Source organism: Callorhinchus milii, unplaced genomic scaffold, assembly GCF_018977255.1.
Source record: "Callorhinchus milii isolate IMCB2004 unplaced genomic scaffold, IMCB_Cmil_1.0 Scaffold13, whole genome shotgun sequence".
Lineage (NCBI taxonomy): Eukaryota > Metazoa > Chordata > Chondrichthyes > Chimaeriformes > Callorhinchidae > Callorhinchus > Callorhinchus milii.
The window spans coordinates 6,267,194-6,293,502 of record NW_024704754.1 but is presented as its reverse complement, the minus strand read 5'-3'; the positions used below and the strand labels follow the sequence as shown (position 1 = coordinate 6,293,502).

The 26,309-nt window shown below is 40.7% G+C and overlaps 2 protein-coding genes and 1 pseudogene across 3 annotated transcripts; 1 reads left to right on the top strand and 2 right to left on the bottom strand.

Annotated features, from left to right (window-relative positions):
- Positions 1 to 907, bottom strand: part of LOC103186491 — a 28,423-nt pseudogene extending 27,516 nt beyond the window's left edge.
- Positions 908 to 5,761: 4,854 nt separating this feature from the next.
- zgc:110540 (deoxynucleoside kinase) lies at positions 5,762 to 11,488 on the bottom strand. The gene is made up of 7 exons (XM_007905526.2): positions 11,283 to 11,488; positions 10,046 to 10,161; positions 9,221 to 9,414; positions 8,813 to 8,960; positions 8,591 to 8,706; positions 8,108 to 8,207; positions 5,762 to 6,472 (listed from the first exon to the last, which is right to left on the bottom strand). The coding sequence occupies exons 1-7, from the start codon at positions 11,374 to 11,376 to the stop codon at positions 6,446 to 6,448; spliced, it is 795 nt and encodes a 264-aa protein (XP_007903717.1). The 5' UTR covers positions 11,377 to 11,488; the 3' UTR covers positions 5,762 to 6,445.
- Positions 11,489 to 13,156: 1,668 nt separating this feature from the next.
- Positions 13,157 to 24,814, top strand: hnrnph1l (heterogeneous nuclear ribonucleoprotein H1, like). 2 transcript variants are annotated; one of them, XM_007905525.2, is made up of 12 exons: positions 13,160 to 13,366; positions 15,219 to 15,347; positions 16,306 to 16,461; positions 16,749 to 16,892; positions 18,670 to 18,808; positions 21,850 to 22,022; positions 22,281 to 22,361; positions 22,440 to 22,552; positions 22,760 to 22,895; positions 22,979 to 23,059; positions 23,648 to 23,737; positions 23,816 to 24,814. In XM_007905525.2, the coding sequence occupies exons 2-12, from the start codon at positions 15,257 to 15,259 to the stop codon at positions 23,938 to 23,940; spliced, it is 1,329 nt and encodes a 442-aa protein (XP_007903716.1). In that variant the 5' UTR covers positions 13,160 to 13,366; positions 15,219 to 15,256; the 3' UTR covers positions 23,941 to 24,814. The 2 variants fall into 2 exon arrangements, with proteins under 2 accessions (XP_042196077.1, XP_007903716.1); XM_042340143.1 differs by having other exon boundaries at positions 13,157 to 13,366; positions 22,281 to 22,552.
- Positions 24,815 to 26,309: the final 1,495 nt, after the last annotated feature.

Here is a 26,309-nt window from a genome sequence, read left to right as displayed (position 1 = left end):
TAAAGACTGAACAGCCTCATGTCTATTCTATTCGTTGTGTTTAGTATTATAAAGAGACTTGTTGGCCAGGAGAAACTCACTTCTCTTGTTGAAGAGTGCCCTGGGATCCTTAACATCCACTGAATAAGTATCGGAAATACTGTATTTAACGGGAAACCTTATAAAATGTTGACAGGGAAAGAACAGCTTAACCATTTTGGGGAAAGCATTCTATGTCTAACCCTGCCTGTGTAAAATTCTTCTAGCCTCTCCTCCTCAACCCTTCCTGTGGCAATCCTGACCTTAAACTAGCTCTTGGTTTAAATAGTGATTCTCAAGGTGTAAACTGATTTCTCTGTATATTGTAGAATGTACCATATTGTCAGCATTTGCCTACATAATACAGTCACGACACTTCACAGTAATTCCTGTGAAGTGCTTTGAGACATCTTCCCAATGTGAAAGACCACTTTATGCCTTTATACTTGACTAAAGTATGTAGTATTATGATGTGATAAATATAATCAAGGAGTTATTAAACAACATAACAAATTAATTTTAATTTAGAGATATTTGCTTCGAAATCTCTGCCAACATGTTGCAGATGTATAAAAAGTATAGATCGATTGTAAGCACTACAAACCTGGCTGTTTCCTTCCATTCTAATTCATTCTCATTGACATTGCAAAAGTTCGTCCAATTCGGTGAAGAGTGGCGGAACTTTGGGCTCTTCCTCTTCGCTCAATATGAAGCAGATTCTCTCAATGGCTGGGGAAACGTCCGCAGTAAAGATGCTTCTATTCACTGCCCGAGAGATGATCACTGAATTGCGCCTGTGAAGTCCTGCGTTGCACTTGCAGTCATTCAGTGCTGTGTCAGTCCTGCTGGTACAGGTACATGAGAGGAGTTTTTCCTTCTCTGATATCATTGTTTGTTCGTCAAAGCTCACAGCGGATCTGGTTTGTATCAGCAGCAAATGTGAACCAAGCACCAACTACTCTACCTGAAAATGCAGTGACTTACTGCTTCTCATTTATCACCAGGTTATCTGAACACAACTCTGCTCTTAACAATTTATAGAACATATAGGTAATATCGCTTCAGTCCAGACTGATGCAGACTTATTTTTTTATATGAAAAAGACCCATATTGAATATAAGAAAAACAAGTTATTTCTTTCTCCTGGACCCTTAAATTCTACAAACACTGAACAAGCTTAGTCACTGGATAGTCATGTTATTAAAAGCATGATTATCTCGGTGATTCAGTTTAGACAATGTTGCTGGTTTATTTTGCACAACAGTTGGAACATATTTTCAGATACGATATTTGTACAATAAACATTTGTTGACGAGAGCGACAGGGTACAGTTTTAAAGGGCGTTACTTTTTTTTATTTGAAGCAGAAGGGTTTATTTAAGATTTATAATATAATAACTCACTGCATCAGTGGGTATTTGACACTTTTAATAACAACTTGCATTTATATACCGCCCTTCAAGCAGGGCAGCATCTCAGTGATGGATCCTGACGCTGAGCGGGGGGGGGGAGAAAGGTGACCAAAGAGGAAAATCTTCAGTTATGATCTACAAGAGGGGAAGGAGGGGGCAAGGCAGAGGGATTAGGAGAGTTCCAAAGTTTTGGGGTGTAGTGGCTGAAAGCGAGGCCACTGATGATATAATAGAGGGGATGAGGGACTAGCAGGCCAGAGCCAGGTGAGTGGAGGCAAGCGGGTAGTGGAGTGGGGCGAAAGCAGTTGGAAAGGTAGGGAAGAGTTAAAAACTCCAGCCTGTGTATAATGGCAAAAAATGGATTCAATATCTATATGCTCCCTCTTGGTGACATCGTCCGTAGACATGGGGTCAACTTCCACAAGTATGCGGATGACACCCAACTTTACCTCTGAACCTCCACCCTTGACTCCAAGACCACTGCTGCCCTGACAGAATGTCTGTCAGACATCAAGTCCTGGATGAGAACTAAATTTCTTCAGTTGAACCTCAACAACACCGAGGCTCTCCTGATTGGCTCTGATCAGCGCCTCCTCACCTCAGGCACTGACAGCATCACCATCCACGGTTGCACACTCCACCTTACCAAGCCAGTCCAGAACCTTGGCATCTTGTTTGACCCTCGACTATCCTTTCTACCTCACATCTGCACCATGACCCGCTCTGTCTTCCTCCCTCTCTGCAACATTGTCCAGCTCAGCCACTGTCTCACATCGCAGGCCACCGAAACCCTCATATATGCTTTCATTACATTGAGGCTCGACTACACAAACTCATTGCTTGTTGGCCTCCCCAACTCCTCCCTTCATAAGCTGTAGATCATCCAGAACTCTGCAGCCCGTGTCCTCTCCCGCACCAGGCTCCATGACCCTATCACCCCCATCCTCGACTCCACTGGCTTCCCATCATAGAGGATACAGTTCAAGATCCTGGTCCTCACCTTCAAAGCCCTCCATGGTCTTGCCCCCCCCCACTAACACTGCGACCTCCTAACCCCCTACTTGCTCCCGCTTGATCCCTCTGCTCAGTGGGCTCTTGCCTGCTTCACGTCCCCCACCTCACTTGCCTCACTATTGGCGGGTGGGCCTTCTGCCACTCTGTCCCCACCCTCTGGAACTTCATCGCACAGGCCCTCCACCTCGCCCCCTCCCTTGCCACCTTCAAAACTCATCTCAAGACCCTCCTCTTCAACCATGCTTTCAATCTCCCTCCTTCCCCCACTCCCCTCCCCAAACCCCACTGAGGGTCCGAAACTGTCTGTCCATCCAGCGCCTTGGGACATCCTCCTGATGTGAAAGGCACTACACAAATTAATTTTGTTGTTATTGTAAAATTCTGAACTCTGCAGTATGGTAACATCTCGGTATAAATGAATACAAATACAGTCAATTCAGTAATTTTTGACTTGAAACAGTGGGGTACATTTGGTGAACCCCCATAAACTTCATCCCATTTGTCAGTTGTAGGGTTACAATGTTAAAACCATTTCTTCCACGATAGCAAATTTGTGGCTGTCAATAACACTGATGGAAATCAAAGTTCAGCTGGCTGCCTTGTGACGTCCAGAACCAAGTTACCCCCAGAGGGCCCTGAGAGACAAAGCTCATCAATGCAGTGGTGAAAACGGGGAGCACAAAAGCTCAGTGAGTCTGACGCCATTACCAGAAATCCCATAACCAAGTGTACCATTCTACTTTTCCTACACCATTGTTCAATGGGGTCTAAATGTGTTTGTTAAATAATAATCCTTGCATTTCATACAGCGCTTTTATCATGTTGAGACGTCTCAGAAGCGCTTCACAGAATATATTGTAAAGTGGATTGATTGCATATTTTGTGGGTGGAATGCAGCAGCCATTTCACACAGCAGTATCCCAGTCGTGGATTGAGTGACCAAAGTATTATTTATAATTTCTATACTTATTTATTATCTTATCTGATATGTACAACAATAATAAATTATTATTTATTTTAAAGTGGGTGACATTTTCATCTCTGGATTAGAACAGCCTTACCCCTGGTATAGCGGAATTAAACATTGGCTAAGGTTACAATGACTCGCAGGGCATTTATTTTATAATACAATAATTGCATTCAACAAACTGAGCAATGTCAAGGAATGGATCTATTTTTGCATTCGGTGTCGACACCAATATGGAGTAAAGTGTTCTGTAGGCTCAAAGCACTTTTGTACTCATTGTCAACCACCCCCCAGCAGATCTGAGACTGAAAGAAATTGGAGTTCAAGTAAAAGATTACAAAACTGCACTTGCTGAAATATCCAATTTGGACTATTTGTTATGTTCTTTTGTAATGCATTTTATAATTCTTGGAACTCCATCTGAGACCTTTCGCCTCACCCCTTCAAGGCCCGTCTGACGTCCTCCTGCTTTGACCGCTCCTTCAGTCATCTTCGCCCCCCTCCTACCCGCTTTGCCCCCACCCCTCCCAAATCAAACCTGCAGCTTGAGACATCCCCTTGACATGAAATGCAATGCCAATGCAATTTGTTGCTGTCAAAAGCTGCACATGGGACTCAATTAATTTGAATTTCTTTTTAAAAAACATTCAAAACGTTGTCATTGTAAAATTCTGAACCCTTCAAATCATTTGAAATGACATCAACCACAATGTAAATACAACACTCATACAAGTTGTCCAGAAAATTCTAGATACACACCTTTTATTTGTTTACAGTGCAGACACCGCACTGTATATACTAAAAACAAACAGCTCCGCTGCCAAGTATTATTCTAAAAACAGTCTTGTAACATTTCACAATTTTTTCAACTTAGATAAGGATTGTGCTAAATTATTTTTTAAAAAAGATACGAAATACCAGCTTCAAATTACATAGATGAGCCAACTGAATTACTTTACATTTTTATTCCCTGCACCCAATTGTCACCTTTTGCCTCCTCTCTTAAATGCAATCTCTTATTGAAGAGAACTCCCTGAGAGTTGAGGAAAGCAAATGGAGAATTTATGAGAATAAAAAGCTGTGTATTTGAGCTGGCACTATTACGTTGGCAATGATTCTTCTTAAAAATAAATGAGGAAGGAATAATAATCCAACACAATGTAGCAGAAAAAACATTGATCATTGAATTGAGAAAATCTAATTTTATTACAGAAATTGAGGAAATCGTCAGTAATCCAGATTGCAATTGGTGTCTTGTAATATGTGTAAATCCTAAAGTTTAGAGTCACTAGTTCCCTTATTTAAACCTTACAATTCCACGCTCTTCCTCAGCCCAGTCAACTTCCCAGAATCCTGTTATGCTTGCTTCTCATTGTCAATGTTCAATTAAGTCTTAAAGCAACATGCAATATGTCTCAGTTGGTAGGACTCTAAGGTTATAAGGTTCTTGGATCTTTGAGCTTATTGTCCAGCCTAACACTTTAATGAGACGCAGGGGGAGAGCTGCATTGTCAGAGGTGCAGGCCTTCAGAAGAGATGTCTGTTCAAATGGAAATTAAAAGAATCTCGTAACACTATTCGAAAAGGAGTTTCTCCCAGATATAATCAGTTATTAAATTAATAGCGGTTTGTGTTACAATGTTGTGTGCAAATTGTCTGCTGCATTTGCTTAAAATTCTGCAAAGTGCTGAGATTATAAACGCTATATCAAATGCAAGGACTATCTTAGTACAATCAACAACTGTATATGAACATCTGCAGAGCACTTCATGAACACTCCCATACATTCAACAGAAAATCACTGTGTAAAATAACAGGCACAAAAACCACCGCCGACAAATAATACAGAACAGAAAATGCCAAGACTCAGTTTATATTTTGAAAACAAAATTGTATTACCTAATACCAGTATACAAAAGGGTTAAAATAACTACATTTTCAGCTTGCAGACAGACAAGAAAATATTTATTCAAATGTTATAACAGCAACCTGCTTCTCCGTATAAATCAAATGATACCAGCAGGTTGATAGAATGGTGCGCTTTTCAATGCATGAGAAATCGTGACAACATGCGATCCGTGCATAAATAGTTGGAACAGATTCCAAACTATAGTGTGTGCAGGCAGTACATTCACAGGCAATCTGCTTGCACCACTTTACTCCCAAAAGTGACATCTCATAACTTCCTGTACTATAACAGATGCATAAAACAGCTCATAACACATCCATTCAATAATAATAATAATCCTTGCATTTGATATAGCACTTTTCACGTCGAGAGGATGTCCCAAAGCGCTTCACAGAATATACTGTAAAGTGAATTGACTGTACATTTGTGGGCGAATGTGGCAACCAATTGTGCACAGCAATGTCCCATAAACAGTCGTGGATTGAAAATGACCAATCTATTATTGTTTTTGTGGAGGGATTATTATTAGGCTCTGTGTGGAGTAAGGAAACTTGCCCAAGGTTTCGCCCTGACCTGCCTGGAATTGAACTCAGGTCTCTCACTTGCAAAGCGAGTGCTCCAACTACTGAGCTACAGGACTCCACAAATATACAGATCTATTAAATATGCACACACTCTTTAAATAGTTACCTTTACTGAAGCAAATCACGTGTAAATAGGACTAACTTCAGCCCTTTCTGCAGAAAAATGGAAATTTACACCTGAATCAATTGTACATATGGAAGACTTAATATTTTACTACCACATTGCACCACTAACACATTGGGAATGGTTCTACATCCAAAGCTCCTTCGCACTCTCACTGTGGTTGTATCTGTTATAGGCCATTGCAGGTCTGGGCTTGGTTAATGCAGCAAGTGGAACTTTCCCAAGGAATAAATAACTTGGGGGAAGTCCACAAATAAGTTGTTCGTTACCATTTGCTCACAAGAGGGTGGGGCAAGCAAGTAAGCAAGTTTCAAGATTGATATATTATTGAAATGTAGGAAATCATTTTTCATATGCCTCCAGTTAGGTCAGACAGGTAAAAGTGCAACAGGATGCTTGTACCCAGCTAAGGACATCGTTATAAATTCTGCAAGAAAGTTTTAACCTGCAAAACAAAAACAAAAATTGGGGTTATCAACTTCTTTCACAGCAGATAAACTTGATAAAGGTAATCCACATTCTGAGTGAGAACTGTTCCCCAGGGTAGCTTTGTCGTGAACAAATTTGAAAACACATTCTCCTTTAGAAAAGTTAGGCTATAGAAAATTTTCTCTCCCTCAAAATTCATTGGAAAAAAACGCACTAAACTCATACTATAAAATACTAAAGCAGTCTCAAGAACAAATTAGATAGATTTCTGCTAGAAAATAATACCTCAGGATACAGCCTGTAGTTTGGGACACAACATGTCAAGCGACTGCCAAGATGGTGGAAGCCAAACTAGATGGACCTTGGTCTTCTTTCGCCTAGCAAATTCTTATGTTCTTAAGTCAGCCATTTTAATAAGTCTGATTCTCAGAAATGTGAACAATGCTCACGAGTGTATGCAATTATAATTGTATACAAGGATCATTTTCTTAACTTCAATCTCCGAGTGAGGACGGGCAGGAAGATAAAATAGCAGGATGTGCAAACATGGACAAATCACCACATAAAAACGTAGCAATCAGCTCCCTTGACCTCATTCCTCAGTTGGTAAAATCACCGTCTGGAGTGATGCTGAGATCTTAGCGTCAACATGAGGTCTCTGCAGAAATAGCTGATCTCAGCAAAAGTGCTGCAACTCTCTATAGTGCTTTCGGGAGAAGAATGAGAAAACACAACTGGGTTCTACTCGAGTCATTATTTGGGCCAACAGAAAAATGCGGCTGCACTTTTTCCGCAGAATCCGCTACAAAGGTAGTTTCTGACCCGGGGGCCTCCTGGCTGTTTATCTGATGTCACTGTGCCCTGGGCTGCGCCAGATGAGCAAGCAGCAAATGAGCTTCACTTGGAGGTTCTGATTGCCCGTGTGTGCGAGATTGTCTTTGTATGCATTTGTGAGCGTCTATGTGAGTATGTCTGCGTCTCCCTCTCCTTTGAGCGTCTCTATGTGAACATGCGTCTCTGAGAATGCATATGCCTCGGGACATCTTCCTGACGTGAAAGGCACTATACAAATGTAATTTTGTTGTTCTATGTATGTTTCTCTCTGAGTCTGTGAGTGTTTCTGTGTCTGAGCGTTGCTCTGTGTCCGCCTCTTTCGCTCTCTAGGTTTGTGTGCGGTGCTGGGCTCTGAGAGCTCCTGTAGCCTCGCTGGTGCCCACAAGCCCCAAAAGGCCACCCAATTTTTTTTAAATAAGCAATTAATATTTTTTTGCAACAATCTAATATGCGTTATTTCCTCATGTTTAGTTTTTATCAATAAAGTGAAAAAAATGTAGGTTAGCAGTAAAATGTACCTCTATAGCACCAATCAACTCCCTGCCATTTTCTACAAGATTTGTCAAAAATTTCCCCGCAATTTTAGGCAAACATTTCCACATTTTTCTATTGGCCCAGGTCATTATCCATCGGCCCCTGTTGAAAAGTATTTTTCTGAATGTTGAGTGAAAACAGAAACAAGCTTGCTTGTGATGCCTGCTCGAGGGGAATAAGCTGAATAATCAGTTGGATGAGACATTGGACACTGACGCCACAGAACCACATCACAATCAGAAGAAACGTATGTAACAACTCAAATTAAAAGAAAAAAAATTACCTTTTCTAGAATGTCCTCTTGTTTAATTTTGTCATTTTTAAAATCGTCATTGACATCCAGCACCAGAATAGGCAAATTCTTCAAGCAGTCAAAGTCAAGCCTGAAAGTGAAGTGAGTCAGTGAAGGATGAATAAATAATATCGGTACAGATGGTGAACTCTCCCTCCCAATAAACCCACAAGTTAAGATATCAATCACTCTTAGAAATGCCTCAGTGGGCTTTCCTGTATGTGGTCCTGAAAGGAAATTCATTTTATAGCCAATTTGGGGCGAATGTTCCTTCTGTAACTTCTCAAGATATTATGCTCCGACACATAGTAAGTTATGAATTTCTTGCAGATTTTGTATAAAGGATAACTAACTAACAATTTCAAATGGGCAGCTTTGTACTTCATGGACATTGCATGGGATGGAATGCGTGGGCAACTGAAAGCACAAGAAGTAGCTTGGCCATGAAAATTTAGGACAAATGAAGCCGCTCACCTCATTGTTCGTTCATGAAGCCAGGATTCATGCTTGTCGTGTAGCTTTTCTAAATACTCCATCTCTATCCCTTGCTCCTCATCCCGACCTCTCAGGTGAAGCCGATCCATGCATTTCTAATAGAAACCAAAGGGAAATGAGCTTCTTCTGTTTGCACAAGTCAAGGAAAACAATGCCAGATGTAAGACACTGCTCAACAGGTGAAAACGGTCGGTTACTTACTTCAGGGGTGGCTCGGAGATAAATCATGGCATCCAACTCGATTTGTGAACCAAACTGTTGTAACAACCAATAATGCCAGTCTTGGTAAATGGCCCATTCAGTTTCATTGAGGTCTCCTGATTCAAACAGGTTTGAAGCAAATATATATCTTTTTTCAAAAAGAAGAGAAAGAGACGTTCATTAGCATTGTGAGCTCTGAATGTTTATTTCCCAACACGAAAAGCACCTTAAAGTATGGCAACCTCACACAGACAGCAGGCAGCTCCTAGTTCTAATTAACCAAATTTACAAAAAAATATTGCTGAAAGAGGCCGTAATCAAAATAAATTAAACCTTTGAAGGAAAAAATCCAGTAGAAAATTACACAGCTTCAATGCTGCAAATTAAAGTTCAGTGGCTCTTCCTCACCTGTCACTGTACACTGATCTTTCAAAGAACTGCACGGGATGTTCTGCCTCCCGAAGCTTGGGCGAGGTTGGTTTAATCTGTGCTCGGATCCGACTGAGACAAGCGTAGGTTTGGAATGTATATGCCCACCTACTGGGCTTGTCATAGAGCATCTGCAGGAGATTCCCACCACTTTTCTGGGACGCTGAAAGTTCCTTTGAGGACAAGACAAATCTGATTACAGAAAAACTCATTCCAAGGCACCAATTGTTACAGTTGTGGAATTGGCGCTTACAGGTTAAAAATCTATTACTACAGTATAAGTGTGCACCGGAGAAGACAACTCCTCTCACTTTCGAATAGTCTGCTAACATGGTCTCAGGGACCTACACCTAACCTGAACCCAACACCTTACAAAGAGAAAAGAAAACTGGAAAGGAAAAACATACAGAATCATCCAACTTTGGCTTTCAAAATCTAAACTCGATGTCACAAAATTATTTTTAACCATGGAGCTCCACCTATGATTCTCAATTTATACAACAGGAAACTAAAAATAACTTGTCCTCTTACTGTAAGAACTCCCATTGGGCTTTTCTTAACTACAACGCTTTTAAAAAAAAGTCCAGGGAAGAAATTTTATCAACAGTGATTTTGAATGCATAAAACATGATTGTAGCATTTCTGTTAACAGTTACAATACAAAATTACATTTGTATAGTGCTTTTCAGGTCAGGAGGATGTCCCAAGGTGCTGGACAAATCTAAGTGCAACAATTGTAATTTCAGATCATTGAAACATTTTGTGCAAGTGTGAATTAAGTGTACTGTACCAATCAATTTTTACCTCAAATTCATCCTCACTTGCTTGCACGTTGCACCACTTTGCAATGGGCTCAGGGATGACTTCCCATTCATTGCTGGCAGCTTCCAACATACGGACAAAGGTTGATTTTCCTGCAGCTGTTAAAATACAATTATAAATAAGCTTCATCAATAGATTTAACTGACTTTTAAGGTAATTGGAGCTGTACTTTTATTAAATGAAGCAGATCACAGGGTAAAACAGATCTGCAATTGTATATCTCAATCTAACGACTGACCACAATTATACCAACTGTACTATTACAATCTGTGTCATTTAAGTCCAATTTATAGCATAAAACTAGTTTTCATTGATCATTGCAAAAATGCCAAGTGTTAAATACTAATCAGAAATATTAAACCTCATTAATAGTGGTTACTTTATTGCAAGATGCTGGACAGGTATAAACAATGTTTAAGTAACTCAAAAGTCCAGACTGATAAATCACTTGGTGACGAAAGCCAATAGGTCGGAACGTTTACTGTGTACATGTGCATTATTTTATTATCACTACTTCACTAAGTTGCATATACGAAAGAGAAAAATGTGTGTCCAAGTATATCGTACTTGAGGACTGGGCTCGGTGGCTGCAACTGCAGATATTCTTGGAAACGAGAAGATTATAAAAACAGTCAATCAATAAAAAAAGTAAGAATAAAAATGACAAAAAAAACTTCCCTTCACCCAAAGGTGATAGAATGTATGGGGTGGGGTCTGTGTGTGTGACTGTGGGTCACGTCCGATAGCAAATTCCCGCCAACTGCTAAAGAGGATTTGTAATGAAGTCACAGCAATGTCTAAAGCACATTTCTTTCTGGACTGAGATCAAAACTCGCTCAGGTCCAACTCGCCCCCAATCCTGAAATCATTGTAACTGTGAGAAAATACAGACATGAGGGGAGGGATGATTTACCCTCAGATCCCAGGAAAGGAATCCGTGTCCATGAACCCACAGCGCGCCAAAAGCTGCCTTTGGCGCCAAGTGCTCCAACACCAACATCAGACTCAACTAACACTGAACTAAGTTTTATTTCGGGGGAAAAAGTTACGTTTCAGTCACGAAACAGCAGAGGGGTATTAGCAATTACACACGAGTGTGTTTCAAACCCAACTCAAACCCGCGCTTTACCCCAAAATAGTGATCCGGAGAGATTACAAGTCGTGTCCATTACATTTGATCTATTCATTTATTATTTTTTTTTAAAATCATTTTGCTCACCAATGTTTCCCTCGATGGAGATCTTCCTCGCGGACTTCTCAAAGCTGTTGTTGAAGTCGGGGCTGACGCACATTCTCTTGGGGGGGGTCGCCATGGCGGCTGTCCCTCACGGAGCACTCCCGGCGCTGGTCTCGCGGGTCTCGGTCTCGCGGGTCTCCGAACGGCTTCTTTTTTCAAACTGTTGGCGCGTTCCGCGCGCGCTTCACATTTGAAGCCGTGGGGAGGCGGACGGGGCGGGGCCTGCGGGAGGGGGCGGGGCCTGCGCTCCGCCCCGCCCCCGCCCCGACCTCCTTATTAGGGCCGGGAACCCGCTGGTCCTCTCCACCTGGAAGAGCAAAGCGCCGCTGATTTGCATTGAATTCGAATATTCCGCCCCCCCCCCCACCCCCCGCCCCCAATATTTTAAATATATATTTTTTAAAAAAGAACCGTTACCCGCACCAACACAGATATTTGTTTATTTGAGGTAACTCCACACCCACTGATGGAGATGAAGCAGAGGGATGTCTCCAATTCATACCCTTGTCTGATGCTGGCATGATAATCAATATTCCATGAAAGAATATCAGTATTGACCAAAGCCTCTCTCCGGATTTGAAATGTGTCATCTGTACTTAATCTCAGATTGGCAGTCAGTTCCTGGACTTGTCTAACCTTGTTCAGGATGATGGGACCTCAAGCGATCCAGGATGCTACCCCACATGAAAGGCACTTTATAAATGCAAGTTGTTGTTATTGTAGTTTGAACTCATTTCTGACCAGGAGGTGTGCCAATCTATTGTTTATGGTTCTACTTGAGAACCACAAATGTGTGCTGAGAACTGTCGTAAATGGGAGACTCTTCAAGCACCTATGACACACTGGCAATATTTTCCTTCATAGAATCATAGAAAATTACAGCGCAAAAGGAGACCATTCAGCACGTCAAGCCTGCACCAGCCCTCAGGGCAAACTGAGGTGGGTGGGGGGGATGCAAATTAACAGCAAATTGCATTTCTATAAAATGCCTTTCACGTCAGGAGGATGTTCCGATTGAGGAAGAATATGCTGGAAAATTCCGCAGCAGGAGACCGAATCGACATCTGAAAGAGAAACGGGTTTCTTCTTCACGCTTCCACTCTTCGCGAGACACATTCCTGCCTGAACCTTCATTAAAAATGGTTTCAAAATCCATCACCTTCCCAACACACACACACAAACACACACAAGGAGGGACTGACTGCAAACCACCATTTTAGCTCTCTGCCTCCAGCCTGAATTGCCCATCTCCTCACTCTCAGCCACGCCATTTAAAATCACACAAACTCGCCAACATTTTTTGTACCAAATCAAGAGTTGACTAAGGGGAGTATTTTTTTTTCCCTTTTAAAAAGCACCAACTGTCGGCCTTTTTGAAGCGGCGAGGAAGGAATACGTTTGTAGCCCAAATTCACCCATCACCAGCCCAAAAGTAGCCCAATTTCATGCGTTTACCTGCTCATATGGGGTAGCGGCAGAATGGAAGGTTTGGGTTCGAATGCTTCTGAAACTGTGCAAGCAAAGATCGGGGGGGGCACGTTTTGTAGGTTTAAATTAAAAATGTATTTGAAAATACTTATGCGGCGGTCCGAAGGCGTTATCCGCACGCACAGAACCAACGCCCGCCCCATTGGGCGTGAAACCCGCCCAATCAGGTGACGCATGCGTGTGGAGGCGCTAAAGGTCAACGAGCGCGCGCTCTTCCCTCCCGCTTGCATCAGATTGCAGGACGGTTAGGCGCATGCGCGCAGCAGTGAAGCGGGAACGGTGACGTGTGTGGACTCAGTGGCAAACCCTTCCCCCCACACCCACTCACATCATTCACTCGCTCGAGAGAGCGCATGCGCAATAGGCCGTTTCTGTTTCCTGCCGGCGGAAGGTTCCATCCACGCGCTCGGAGGAGGAGGAGAAAAAGAAAGGAGACGCGGCGCCAACCGACACGATCCGGCCGTTGGTTCCCCATCCGCCTTCCCTCCCTCCGCGCCTGCCAGTTGCGAACGAAGCCGTCCAAGGCCTGAGACGAGCGTCCCTGATCGGACCAAGTCGGACACCAACGCTCTTCACCAGTGAGTGTGTGCGTGAGTCCACAAGTTGGCGGCTTTTTATTTTTTTTCCGTCTCTTTCTCTCAGGGCTCGAGTAGTGCGCGCGGTCTAGGCCTTAGGCCTCACTTTCTGTCGGTTCTTTCGTCTCCTCGCCTTTTCCCCGCCCGCTTCCTCTCCTCGGGATTCTCTCACGCGCGAGAGAGCAAAGTCGGGGACTCGACCGAGAATCCCCGCCCGAGATGAGGGGGTGTGTGGGGGGGGGGAGAAGTTATAGGTTTTTTTTAACCTCTCGACGTGGAATATCCGCAAGCACAACGGAATTGGTTCGCGGCCCACGCTTCTCCCCCCGCCCCCCCTCCCTTTTTGTGTGTGTGTAACGAGGTAAAAACATCCCCTTTAACCCTCGTATCGATTTTTTTAAACGTAAAGTTCCTTTGTTAACGGTCGGCTAAGCGAGTCGAGTTAAGTTTTGTTTCCACATGAGAGAGAGCGAGAGGGAGAGAAGGGGGGGAGGGAGCCGAGTAATCCAGTCAGCTTCTTTTTTTTCGCCTTTTTTTTGTTCGCCTGTTTTTTTCGTCGCGTAGATTCATTGCGGAGTGTTTACTCCGGATCCCGAAGCCACTTATGTAATGGTCGATGTTTGTGAAGGGGCGGAAGGCCGCACGGGTTATTTTCCCTTTTTCGATGAATACTGCAACCCCTCTTCGGCGCGCACCCCCCCCTCATACACCCCCCCCCCCCCCCCGCGGCCCTCATAGAACCCCCCCCCCCCCCGCGGCCCTCATAGAACCCCCCCCACCCGCGGCCCTCATACACCCCCCCCCCCCCGCGGCCCTCAAAGAACCCCCTCCCCCCCCGCGGCCCTCATAGACCCCCTCCCCCCCAGCGGGAAGTGAGCTTGTTTGTCTCCGCCATGGTTTAGAGCTGCTTTCCCCTCCCCCGCCACCACATTGCACGCTTTAGGGACTCTCACAAGCCCAAGGCTCTCGCCAACCCGCGCCTTGAACTCCCGCGATTAAGTGAGCCGAGCTCCGGGGGGGGGGGGGGGTGGGGGAGGTGGGGCGGGGGGTGGAGGTGCAGTCCTTTATTTAGACGGACGCCAACTCTCCCATTACAGTATTTGGAGCGCTCGGTAGTTTGGTTTCGAGACTTAAAAGCGTGGCGATGGCTGCGTTTTCTCTTGTGCGTCACTTGTTCTCTTGTCATTCTGACCAAAGACCAATCTTACGATTTAGTTTAAAAACACTCAGAAAATGGTGTTTTTTATTTTCTGTTTTCCACATCAAAATGTCTAAATTTCTTCAGGTTAGATTCATTGTTTTGGTGGCAGAACATTTCACAATTGGTCGTTTCTTTCTCATTCTGTGTTATCGGTATAAATCTTTTGAAGAAGCACTTTAGATAGCTACTTTCAAGCGTTCCTGCTTTCAGTGCACTTTCTGGCCCTTGCACTCCTGAGCAATGTAAAAACATGTTTGATAGCTGGTCCTTTCTGAACCTTTGGCCTCCTTCCAGCTCTACTACCATTGAAATCTATTTTATCAATGCAGTTGTCATTGCTGTACTAAAACTGGGTTTGTTCCTTTTGATTACCTTCCACACATTCCCAAATCAGAATTAGATGTACTGTCCCAACTTTCCATGCTCCCCCTTACCCCACACAATACATTTTTTAACTTCGCTTTTGAGGTATCCAGCATATTTGATTCCAATGTATGTTAAAGAGATTTTAAAAAATTAAAAGTAAAAGCTTATAAATAAACCTGTTATTAGGCTTTCGTGATAAAAATAGGCAGAACTTGTTTAAAAGGTTGAGTTTAAAATATTAATCTTTGATTTGAGCCACATCTAAGTAACTTTCTGTTTCCTTCCCAGGATTTTTAAAGAGACTATTATAGCGTCTAAAAGCAGTCATGTCTAGTTCAGAAGGTGAAGGATTTGTTGTCCGTGTTCGAGGATTGCCTTGGTCTTGTGCTCCTGATGAAGTACTGAACTTTTTTTCTGGTATGTTGAATTTAAAGTATAACGCAAGCGAACCAAGTAATTACTGTTTTTTGCACTGTACAGAGAAAGATGACCACATTATTGCCTTCGTGAAATTTGGTCAAAATCTGTTTGGTATATTCTAGAAAATCGATCATGTTATGGGTCTTATTTTGTAATGGAAAGTTTGTGGTTTCATAAATAATTTTTGAATTTACATGTCCCCTAAAGTATTGTGACCTTGCACTGTATGCTATTTCAGTGCCTTAAACATTGTGAATGCCATAATTTGCCCACATAGATGTTTTCAAGTTATTTGATTAGAAAATTCAGTTAGTTTATAAAGGTTCTCTGCAAATTAAAAAGACAGTTATTTTGGTTTATTGCCCTGACATTTCGAGGATTTCCAATAACTGGAATAGCTTACACAGTTCAGATGATCCACTGTGCATAGTTACCTACCTTTTTGTTAAACATTATGTCTCCAAGAAACCACGATCTCTTCTGGAGTACAGCTCCACAGGCACAGGTTGCCTTTTGTTGCCTCAGGTTGCGCTATGTAAGTGCAAGTTGTTATCTCATCTAAGTAATCTTAGGCTCAGCTCAACGTGTGAGTGGGTCATTCAACCAGTTCACAGCAGAGACTGATATTGTCACAAAAAACATTTTCCAGTAGATTAATACTTTCGAAACAATACTCAGGAAAACATGTTCACAACTTTCTTCCTTGAATATTGTTGTTCATTAATGCTCATCACGAGATTTTTGGGCAATTGGTCTTTTGTGAATTATACATTTTCACAATAATGCTGAAAAGCGCTCTTGAGTTGCTGCCCTGCATGAAGGGCACAATACAAGTTATTGTTTAATTTTTGAATATGTTGATTTTGGTCATCAATTATTTGGAGTTGCCTGTAATACTGATTTTGCCTGTACTTATATAACGCTTGCAAGTAAATTTTCTTTGTTTGCATTTCAGACTGCAAAATCTTAAATGATGCTTCTGGAATACATTTTACATACACTAGAGAAGGTCGTCCTAGTGGAGAAGCTTTCATTGAATTGGAATCTGAAGATGAAGTTAAGATTGCTTTGAAAAAAGACAAAGAAAGCATGGGTCACAGATATGTAGAAGGTGGGTTCAGCAATTTCTGGGTGTGCTCTTACTGAAATAAAATATGAGTAAATTTCTCCTTTTGTATCTTTTTTTAACCATTCTCTATAATCTACAAGCACAAAGTAATATCATACAGCAAGTTTATCTCCTAAGTAGCTTATATAGTGTTAGTATGCAAGACCACTGTATATTTTCTAAGACTTAATATAGGCTATATATTTACTTTCTTTAATTGCTTTCTTTTAATTTTTGAACTTTCTAGAGAATTTTGAAACGTTACAACCGTATTTTCTTTTTAAATATAGTTTTTAAATCCAACAACATTGAAATGGACTGGGTTCTGAAACACACTGGCCCCAACAGCCCTGATTCCTCAAATGATGGTTGTGTTCGCCTTAGGGGCCTGCCATTTGGATGCAGTAAGGAAGAAATACTACAGTTTTTTTCAGGTATGCCAATTAGATTTTTTTTGCTCTAAATGTTGTTACACTTTGGTCACCTTAAAAACTTGGGAAAGTTTTTCAAGTCCATTCACATAATTAAGTACATATGCTTTCTCTTAATGTATGGTATTGCTATTGTGTTAAAGATCACATACTGTATTAATTTCCAGTTGACAAAAAGGTAACGTATTCTTTTTTTTACGTTTTTAATTTGGCCTAGTTTAGATCTGATTAACTATTTTGGATTCTCATTTTTAGAATTCAGATAAAAATCCTGTGGGGGGGAAAAAAAGTTGTATTATAAATATCTGGTCTGGGTCCCAGTAAAGAACAGGATAAAACTGCCCACATCAGTTTCAACATAATGATGTATGCCGGCAACTCCTAACCCCCCCCAAATTTTGGTTCTGATCTTGGTTATCACTTCTGGAAAGTGTGATGTCCAATGTCTCCCTGCAGGGATGGGATGTTACTGTTTGTATGGTTTACATAGATACAGGTGCAATTAAAACATCATCTGAGTCCAATAGCTAATTGAGAATTGAACACAAAAAATTGTAAACTAACTGAAAGATGTTAAGCTCAGGACATAGCCCACTTTTGATTGAGACTCTAAATTGTTGTTTGGCATCAATATTCTGCTCAATGTTATTATAAATTAAACAGAAGTGTAAATTTAGAACTAAATTTGCCTTAATGTTGAGATTAATAAGTATATACTAAATTAGGTTTTTAAATTTTACAACAACACCTCAAGACAGATTTTCCCAGTACAGTGTAAATAACTTAATTGGAAGGAGCATTATATTTTTGTCGAGGAATGTTATAATGTTTAAAATGTTTAGTTTTAAATTAGTCAAACCGGAATTGCATCTTTGAAAATGGTCATGGCCATGACAAATATTGCCTTGGAGAAGATGGGTACAATATGGGAGAAGTAAGGCAAAAGTAATTCTAGCACCTTGCAGGTATTCTAGTACCTTGCAGTAATTCGTTGAAATCCTTCATAAATCATCAGCAAAAGTTTTAAAACAAACTTATATTCCCAGTAGCAGATATAACACATTGGTGTAGTATTTAGCTACACAGATGGTCTAGCGGTGAGGCACGACAATTGATCTTGGGTGTTCTGGATTCAGAGGAGATAGGGGGAGAGAATGGTCACACTTCCCTTTCTTAATTATTGCTGAGTGCATGCCAACATTTGTTTGACCCAACATTCAAAAGGCAACACTTGCTTTTCCAGACATGCATGTGTTAATAAAATGGCTGTTCTTGTCAGCAGCTCACCAGCACCTCAATTATGCTATCACTCGAGTACAAGTTAAGGGGAGAAATTGTTGGTTTATTTCCATTAAGTATCATTCTCTGTTCTTGTGAAATTAAAATGTAATTGTTTCAATCTGCTTATTTTGAACAAAGTTCTTTTCTTGATTTAGTGTGTTGCATATGTAGCTCGATAATAGATTCCTAAATGTATTTCTCAGATTATAATATAACTGCTTCTACTTGAAACTGTTATCAAATTTTGCTTTGTGCTAAGGTGTTATGTGACACTAGTTGCTGTGGTTCAGTCTATCCAGGAAGTTGGAGTTCCCTGTGATTGGTTAGGCACTTTGATATTTATGTGCAGAACGAATGTCACACAACACTTTAGTTGAATATTTATGTGAGCTACAGTAGTTTGCACTGATAAATACAAAGTCATAAGTAATAGTCATGACTGGGCATGTGCACCCTTTAATACGATCCCCTACTGGGGTTATTTGTCCTTGGGTTGAAGGGTTGGAAATCGTGCCAAATGGGATAACATTGCCGGTGGACTTCCAGGGGAGGAGCACGGGGGAGGCCTTCGTGCAGTTTGCCACACAGGAAATAGCTGAAAAGGCTCTAAAGAAACACAAGGAAAGAATAGGGCACAGGTGGGGATGGATGGATGAGTCACTTTTCTTATGGTATATGATCGTCATCTAGTACAAGTGCTGTAGTGGTTATGGCACATGCTTCATCTGGATATATTTGTATGTCTTTTGGTTGGGTTTAAACAGGCTTGTCACAATTTACAACGTTGATACCATAAGAAAATGTGACTAAGCATAATTTTAACTGTTTCACCAATATTAGCACAATACAACAGCTGTAATTTTTGTTTTGTGAGAAATAACTACATGTAAACTACTTCAAGTTCAAGAAAACTTCAACCCTTAAATCACTGGTGACTTAAATCATGCTTGTCATTATAATCTGAGTTCTGAATCCAGCTATGCTACCTGCACTGGTATTTTTCTTAAGGCTAGTGTCTAGATCACTTGCTGGTTCTTGAGATGTGCTGCAATCGTGGATTTTTTTTCCCCTTTTGCAAGTAACCTGTGGCCAGTGCACAACTAACCCAAGCTGTTAAAAAGCTGACGGATATCTTGATTATAATGACAAGTGGTCTTTCAGCCCAGTTTAAATTTTTTTTGTTGCCTTCTTTTCCAATTGTGTATTTTTGCTGCTTTACAATAGAACTGAATTAATAATCAACATACATAATTTTAAGATGGGAATTTGGCACAACTGAGTGGCACAGTTATTTTTACAACGTTATACTTTCACTTTTGGACCCTTTTCAGTTTTTTGTTCCAGCTTTGAAGAGATGACCATCTCATCTCCTCTTTCAGGCTGTTGGAAGAATTTTCCTTTGCATAAGATATAAGCACTGGTTTAAGGACAAAAAATGGGTATAATTTAAACTTACACTTAAAAATATGGGTACTAAAAGAGACTTAATTTCAATTAAGTTGTGTAGAAAAATAATAAAATTCTGAAAATGTCGTGCTCGTGCATTGGGAGGGGTTAGTGTTGCGGTTGAGTTCAGGCAATTGTCAAAGTAATGTTAAGTGAACATTGAATTGCATTTGACCTGTAACATACCTGAGAAATGCTCAATATGAGCAGAAATCAAATAATAGAAAGTTCAGTCACAAGCACTGTTGAATCATTTTTGAAAAAAAACATTCACTGCATGTGCAACTTTGAATTGCTATCTTCTTAGTAAAATTTGGTAACCTTCCACGTTCATGTAACCTCCAGATACAAATGTGATCATCGGATGGAGGGGGAGAAAGAGAATGGAATAATCTAGAATGCTTTACTTTTATAATATGTATGCCATTGTGTAGCTATTTTGATTGGTTTGTCTCTACACCCCCCTCTCTTTCCTCTGCCCATAACACAAGGTCTTAAATATTGTTTTCTGCTTTCCAGTTTTAATATTTATTGTTAAAATGGATCTTAGAACTTAAATAGAACTTGTCACGGTGGTCTTGTTGGATTCGACAATGTCCAAGCTTGATTCTTTGACAAAGACATGAGTGTTTTTCATAAGCACTCTGTTAGCTGCAGGTCAGAACACCATTGTAACCTTTTGCTGTGTGACCATTTTGCAGAATAATACTAGGGTTCAGATTCACTATGGGTCCTTGCAGAGTCAGGTGAGCCTTTCATTTCTGATCAAGCAGTTTTTTCTCTCCTCTTTAATAAACAATTGGCTGAACCCATTGTCTGAATCAATACTGAGTAGCTAATAATTTCTATAGTGATTTGAATTTAACCACATTTTCCCGCTGAAAGAAAAAGATGTACCCCTAAGCGCTAGACCTTATATTTTTGTAATAGTGGAGAATCATGGGGGGCCTTAATGAGTTGTGCCCCTGATTGTATAACTTAGTGTTCCCTGTTCTTGTCTCTTCTCCGATGATTGCATGTCTTGTTTGTATGTGGAGGCTTTTTTTAAAGAAAGAGGAATGTGGTGCCAGTTGGTAGAAAACTAAATACCAGTTTGTTTGTTCTGGTTTTGTATTTTGCCAGAAAATTACTGCTACTGTTCTTTTGTGACATGTACATTTATTTGCAAAGACAAATTCATTGTATGATGTGTTGCTTTGCTTACATTTAGAAAAATACCTCCCATTCCTTTTAGAATTACATATAATGCAGCTGAATATAGATCATGAGTTATAAAGTATAAGTAAAGCTGAGCAAATGATACCAGTGTCCAATTAAAATAATTTCCTAAAACGTCATTTTGGTTCAGAATCTGAGCTTCTAACTTTGCATTTTAAAAACTTTTTAGGTGACTAACTTAGGGCACATATAGAGAAAATAGTATGTATTATTAAATTTTAAAGGGGTTATTTAAGTGTATTCTTAATCTGGACTATTAAACAGGATTGATTTGTAGTCTTAGATTTTTAAATTCAGAGTGTTGTAGCTAAAATTCTTTGTCTCTTCCACCCAATTCCAAGCAGAGGGAACATCTGGGACATACTCTGTTCAAAGGACTACCACATTTCTTACCTGAAGACATTTTAAATAATATTACCTTGTTGTAAATATCATTTTATAAGCCCGTATGGATGTTGATGTTTAATATGTCTGCTTTCTTGCAAAGATGTTCTGGGAGGGGTGGTGGATGTGACTCAATATGAATGGCTTTTTTAGAGCAACCGGGTGGCTGATCTGGAGTTGCCCAGCCCTTGAGAAAATCTGTCTGCAAGGTAACCTGGCTGTCAGGACTTTCTGAGGTTGGGTAGTTGTGAAGCCACCCTGGTCTGTCTGGAACTAAGTTTATTGGAACAGCTTCTACACCCCCTCCTACAACATGCATTGCCTGAGCATGTGCGGAGGTGTGAAATACTGGCCTCATTGAGGGTACAAAAACTGATGTTTATAACCAGGTGACTTTAATGAGTACGTGTCTCTTTCGGGAGTTTGGAGAGCTTTGAACAGAAAGTAACTCCTCTTCTCTTCCCCCTCCCTCCCCAACAATACTTTCGCTCAATCTTGGTGTAGACTGTGCATATTTAGAATACTTCTAATTTCAGTGGTACGCGTGTCAATTTGTCACATTTGCATTGCATTTAAATTAAGTGAAAATGTTTTAATTATTATAAAGACATTGTATTGAATAATCTTCTAGGTATATTGAAATTTTCAAGAGCAGCCGGGCTGAAGTGCGCACCCACTATGACCCTCCCAGGAGACCAATATCTGGTCAACGGCCAGGTCCTTATGATAGACCAATGGGAGGGAGAGGTTACTCCAGTCGATTGGGGCCTTATGAGAAGATGAGGCGTTCTGCTTATGGTGGTGGTAAGTAAACTGGACAGTTGTTTGTGTCCTGATATCAAGAGTTGAACCTTATAACATTATTAGCATTATACAAAGAGGTGATTATTGTCAAGACGTGTCTTAAGAGAACAGTGTGTAACCTGGTCTATTTTTTTCAATCAATGTCTGTGCTTTATTCTGAATTACACATTGGTGTACATTTGATATTTCATGTTGATGTATTGTTTTGTTATTATGATTGGGTATTAATATATTAAGCAAACTGGACTTCCCTTCCAGGTTATGGCAGCTACGATGACTACAATGGTTATAATGAGGGATATGGCTATGGTTCCGATCATGGATATGGAAGAGAGAGGGGTAAGTGTTTCTGTCTTTCAGTTGATGATGCGATGAATGCGGGTTGTTCAAAAACTAATTGGATTATGTATTTTAAAGGAATGTCTGGACAAGGATATGGAAACACCAGTTCTGGCTTCCATAGTACAACAGGCCATTGTGTACACATGAGAGGACTGCCTTTTCGGGCTACAGAAAATGATATCTGTAATGTGAGTATATTTTTAAAAGAAAGTAGGTTCATCCCATTCTTCTTTTACTGGGTACAGTTAAGAAGCTGGCTGGGTGAATGTTTCAAACCAACCAATTAGAGTAGCCAAAGTGGAACCATTTAGGTGGTGGAAGGAAAGCAAATCTTTACTCACAATCAATTGGAGATTCCCTTGTATGAGAATGTTTTGTGTTTTTTTTTCTTTCAGTTTTTCTCACCACTCAACCCAGTCAGAGTGCACATAGAGATTGGATCAGATGGCAGGGTGACTGGGGAGGCCGATGTGGAGTTTGCTACTCATGAAGATGCTGTGGCTGCCATGTCAAAGGACAAAGCGCATATGCGTGAGTTGAAATATCAATGAATCAATTAGGTTTTCTATCTGAATAACGCTGTGCTATCTTAACTGTTGAATTTGTCTCTTTAGAGCATAGGTATGTCGAACTCTTCTTGAATTCCACATCTGGAGGCAGCAGTGGCAGTTATGCAAGCCAAATCGCAGCACTGGGTAAGCCAGCCAGAGAAATGAATTATCACATTTTTTAAGATTTCACATTAAGTTTAAAATGCAAACTTTCAATTTAAGGTGATGCCTATAAGCAACAATTAGTGCATTGATGTCGAATTACAAATGAGACTTATTTTAAAGTATCTTGTTACATGCTAACAATTTCTTAGAATATACCTTATGTGGTTTTGTGCAATTGATCAATGCTTTTTCCAATAAACAATGTAAATGATTTTCACACGGTGGATTGCGATTCTGAAATCGCTATCTTCTGGAATAATAATAATAATCCTTGCATTTGAAATAGCGCCTTATCACAGCTCCTTACTCTAGATGTCTCAAAGTGCTTCACAGAGTATACTGTAAAGTGAGTTGACTATGTTTTGTGGGCGAGAAGTGGAATCTGTTGGGCACCCAAATCCTGGATATTTCATCAGAATTCGTTAGCTGGGTTCTATTTAACCTTGCATTTAATATCCTTGGTAATGTGTATGATTCATATTTTGATGAACAATTTTGTTGAGATTTGAAATGAAATATATTTAGATAAAGTCATTTTAACTGTTGTACTCTAACTTGACATTCCAGGCAGCCAATCAAGTTATGGTAGTCCAAACAGCCAGGCGTTGGGTACTGGATATGGAGCATATGGCAGTCAGGCTAGCCTGAGTGGATACGGTAAGTGCCTTTTTTCAAAAGTTGTGTGTTTGATGAAAACAATGGTTGCCTTTTTTAACCATCTTTTTTTTATTTCAGAAAATTATTTTACCAGCACCCAGGGTGGAATGAATGGCAGCTACTTTGGAAGCGGAAGCCGAGGATCTATGGGGATGAATGGCATGGGTGGGATGTCGAGCATGAGCGGGGCTTGGGGGATGTAAATTTTCACTATCAGACCGATGCAATGACCAGCTTCAAAAAAGTCATTTATGCTTATTAAATGTGAATTTGGCATATGCATTCCTTTCATTATGGTTAGAATTCAGCATAAGGCTTTTCCTGGGTTGGGGGAAGATTCTGGGTGCTGCCAGTTGTTCACATGGTTTTGTTTCAGAGACTTAACGTCTATTGTGTACGATTTTCATACAGTGGTTACTGTACTCTGCATGTCATATCAACCTCATTACACAGGTTCTGTGACCTGCTTCTGCAGGCTTATTGATATAAGTGCATTGTTAAGTACACAAAATGCATTGGTGCCAGAATAGTTAGTAAATTGCATGTTCAGTCGTGCATTTTCTACCTTTGGTCCATGTAACATTTTATGTCCACTTTTGGGGGGAGGGGGAAAGAACCTATTGAGTTCACTTTAATTGGCTTGTGGTGTAGTCTCCTGGTTTATTATATAAAAAAATGTAAAAAAAATTGTGTATTAGTGCATTACATGTGTAACAATTCTCTGAAACTTGAACATGACAAAAAAAATCTATAGACACTGGCATAAAAGTGTAAACAGATCGAACAATTATGTACTTACATTTGTTGCTTAACTTCCTTTTTTTTATATTTGTGTCTTGAGAAAGCAAGCCTGTTTTTTTCTTTTTAGAAAGCCAAAATGAAGAGAAGCATCTGGTGGTGCTTTGTAAGGCAAAGTAGAATTTTAATGTAGTTTTGTTTAGAATTATATTCTAGGGAATGGTCCCATGGTCTCGCTCACCATCTGAGACCTTACAGTACACAAGTCATTTTTGGTCATATTTGTATGGTGCAAAGTGAAAATAAAACTCATTAAAGCTTTGCCATTTTTAATAGTGATGGGGTTGATAGTGTGAATTTGTACTTGTTTGTTTTAGTGAAGTTCAGTACTGTAGCTTAATGTACCACCCTTCAGGTAAATGTTTGACATTAAGATAAACTTGAAGATTATTTTACAGATCAATGTGGTACACTTGGAAGTGTACTTTACATGTTGGTTTGTTCCTTGAGTAGGTCGGGCTGGGTACATGGAATCTATTTGGGGTTAGCTAACGGGGGGGGGGGGGGGGGTTGCTTCCATGACATTCACTTCATCTCTCATATAAAGTACTTGCTGGAGCTCATTTGTACCTGCTTTATTGTACTTATATTACTATCTGGATTATTGTGAATTGGCCACATTGAAATCTGTCTCCTTTGGCAGTTTAGTGTATATGTTAGTAAACTTATAGCTAATCTTGAGTTTCTTCTTAATGTCACAAAATTGCAATATCAGTTCATTGAAGATAAAAAAAATCAAGGTTAAACTGCCCCAAAAAAGGTGTTAATTGTAAAATATGAAAGGTTACACCACTATAACACTGTAGTTACCAAGTCTAAACTCCATTTTGTAACATTGAAATGATTCGGTAGACTCGCTGCTTTATTATTTGGAATAAATGGTTCAGAACTTGTGTCCACTCAACATCCTAAAGACCACAAATGAAAAAGGAGCAGAACTATTACATTTTTGGGGGGTTTTGATGAAATTCGTGCAAACCTTTGGGGTAATGGTTATAAAAATGAGAAGGTTGTATCATAACATTTAAACTCTTTAATGCTGAAAATAGACCATATAAAAATACACCTTTGAAGTAGAATAAATATTTTAGAGCAGTGTGGTCCAACCACCATTTCAACTTCCACACCCCCCTCCTTCCCTCCCTGGTAAACATCCTCCCACCATAGTGGATGTGGCCCACGGGCTGCCAGCTGGCCCATGCTGGATGCAGCTCGCTGACCTCAACTAGAGTATCTGGCCAGCAGCAGCCAAAAGGTTAGACAATAACAACAGAATTCCATCATTTCTGCAGTGCTTTTCGTGTGGGGAGGATGTCCCAAAGTGCTGGAAAATCAATGTTTTGGACCTGAGCAGGGAGTTGGGATCTGAGGGTGGGGAGAAGGAGGGTGACTGATCGCACAGTTGAAGAGGATCTTGAGGCTGGTCTTGAAGGAGGCAGGGGGTGACTGAAGGAAGACACAGTCAAAGAGGAGGGTCTTGGGATGGCTCTTGAAGGAGTCAGGGGAGGGGGCAAGACACCCTTGCAGGTCTTCTGGCTCCCACCCTCTGGAACTCCATCCCAGTTGGACAACAACAAAATTACATTTATATAGCAGGACTGTGGGCTGGAGTTCCAGAGGGTGGGAGCAGAGTGGCTGAAGGCCCACCTACCAATAGTGAGATGGGGTACATGAGGCAAGCTGGAGCCTGCTAAGTGGAGGAAGTGGGCAGGTTGTTTACGACTTAGGAGGTGGCAGAGGTAGGGGGAAACGGCCATGGAGGGCTTTGAAAGTG

Bases quoted from the DNA above. Each gene is read 5' to 3' on its own strand.
- zgc:110540 (XM_007905526.2), bottom strand. From the start codon at position 11,376: ATGGCGACCCCCCCCAAGAGAATGTGCGTCAGCCCCGACTTCAACAAC. The intron at 9,415-10,045 runs GTAAAAATTGAT...TTGTCCTCAAAG, and splicing joins CAAGTGAGGATGAATTTGAG to GAACTTTCAGCGTCCCAGAA. The intron at 6,473-8,107 runs GTAATTTTTTTT...TTTGTTTTGCAG, and splicing joins AAGAGGACATTCTAGAAAAG to GTTAAAACTTTCTTGCAGAA.
- hnrnph1l (XM_042340143.1), top strand. From the start codon at position 15,257: ATGTCTAGTTCAGAAGGTGAAGGATTTGTTGTCCGTGTTCGAGGATTG. The intron at 18,809-21,849 runs GTGGGGATGGAT...ATAATCTTCTAG, and splicing joins AAGGAAAGAATAGGGCACAG to GTATATTGAAATTTTCAAGA. The intron at 23,738-23,815 runs GTAAGTGCCTTT...TTTTTATTTCAG, and splicing joins GGCTAGCCTGAGTGGATACG to AAAATTATTTTACCAGCACC.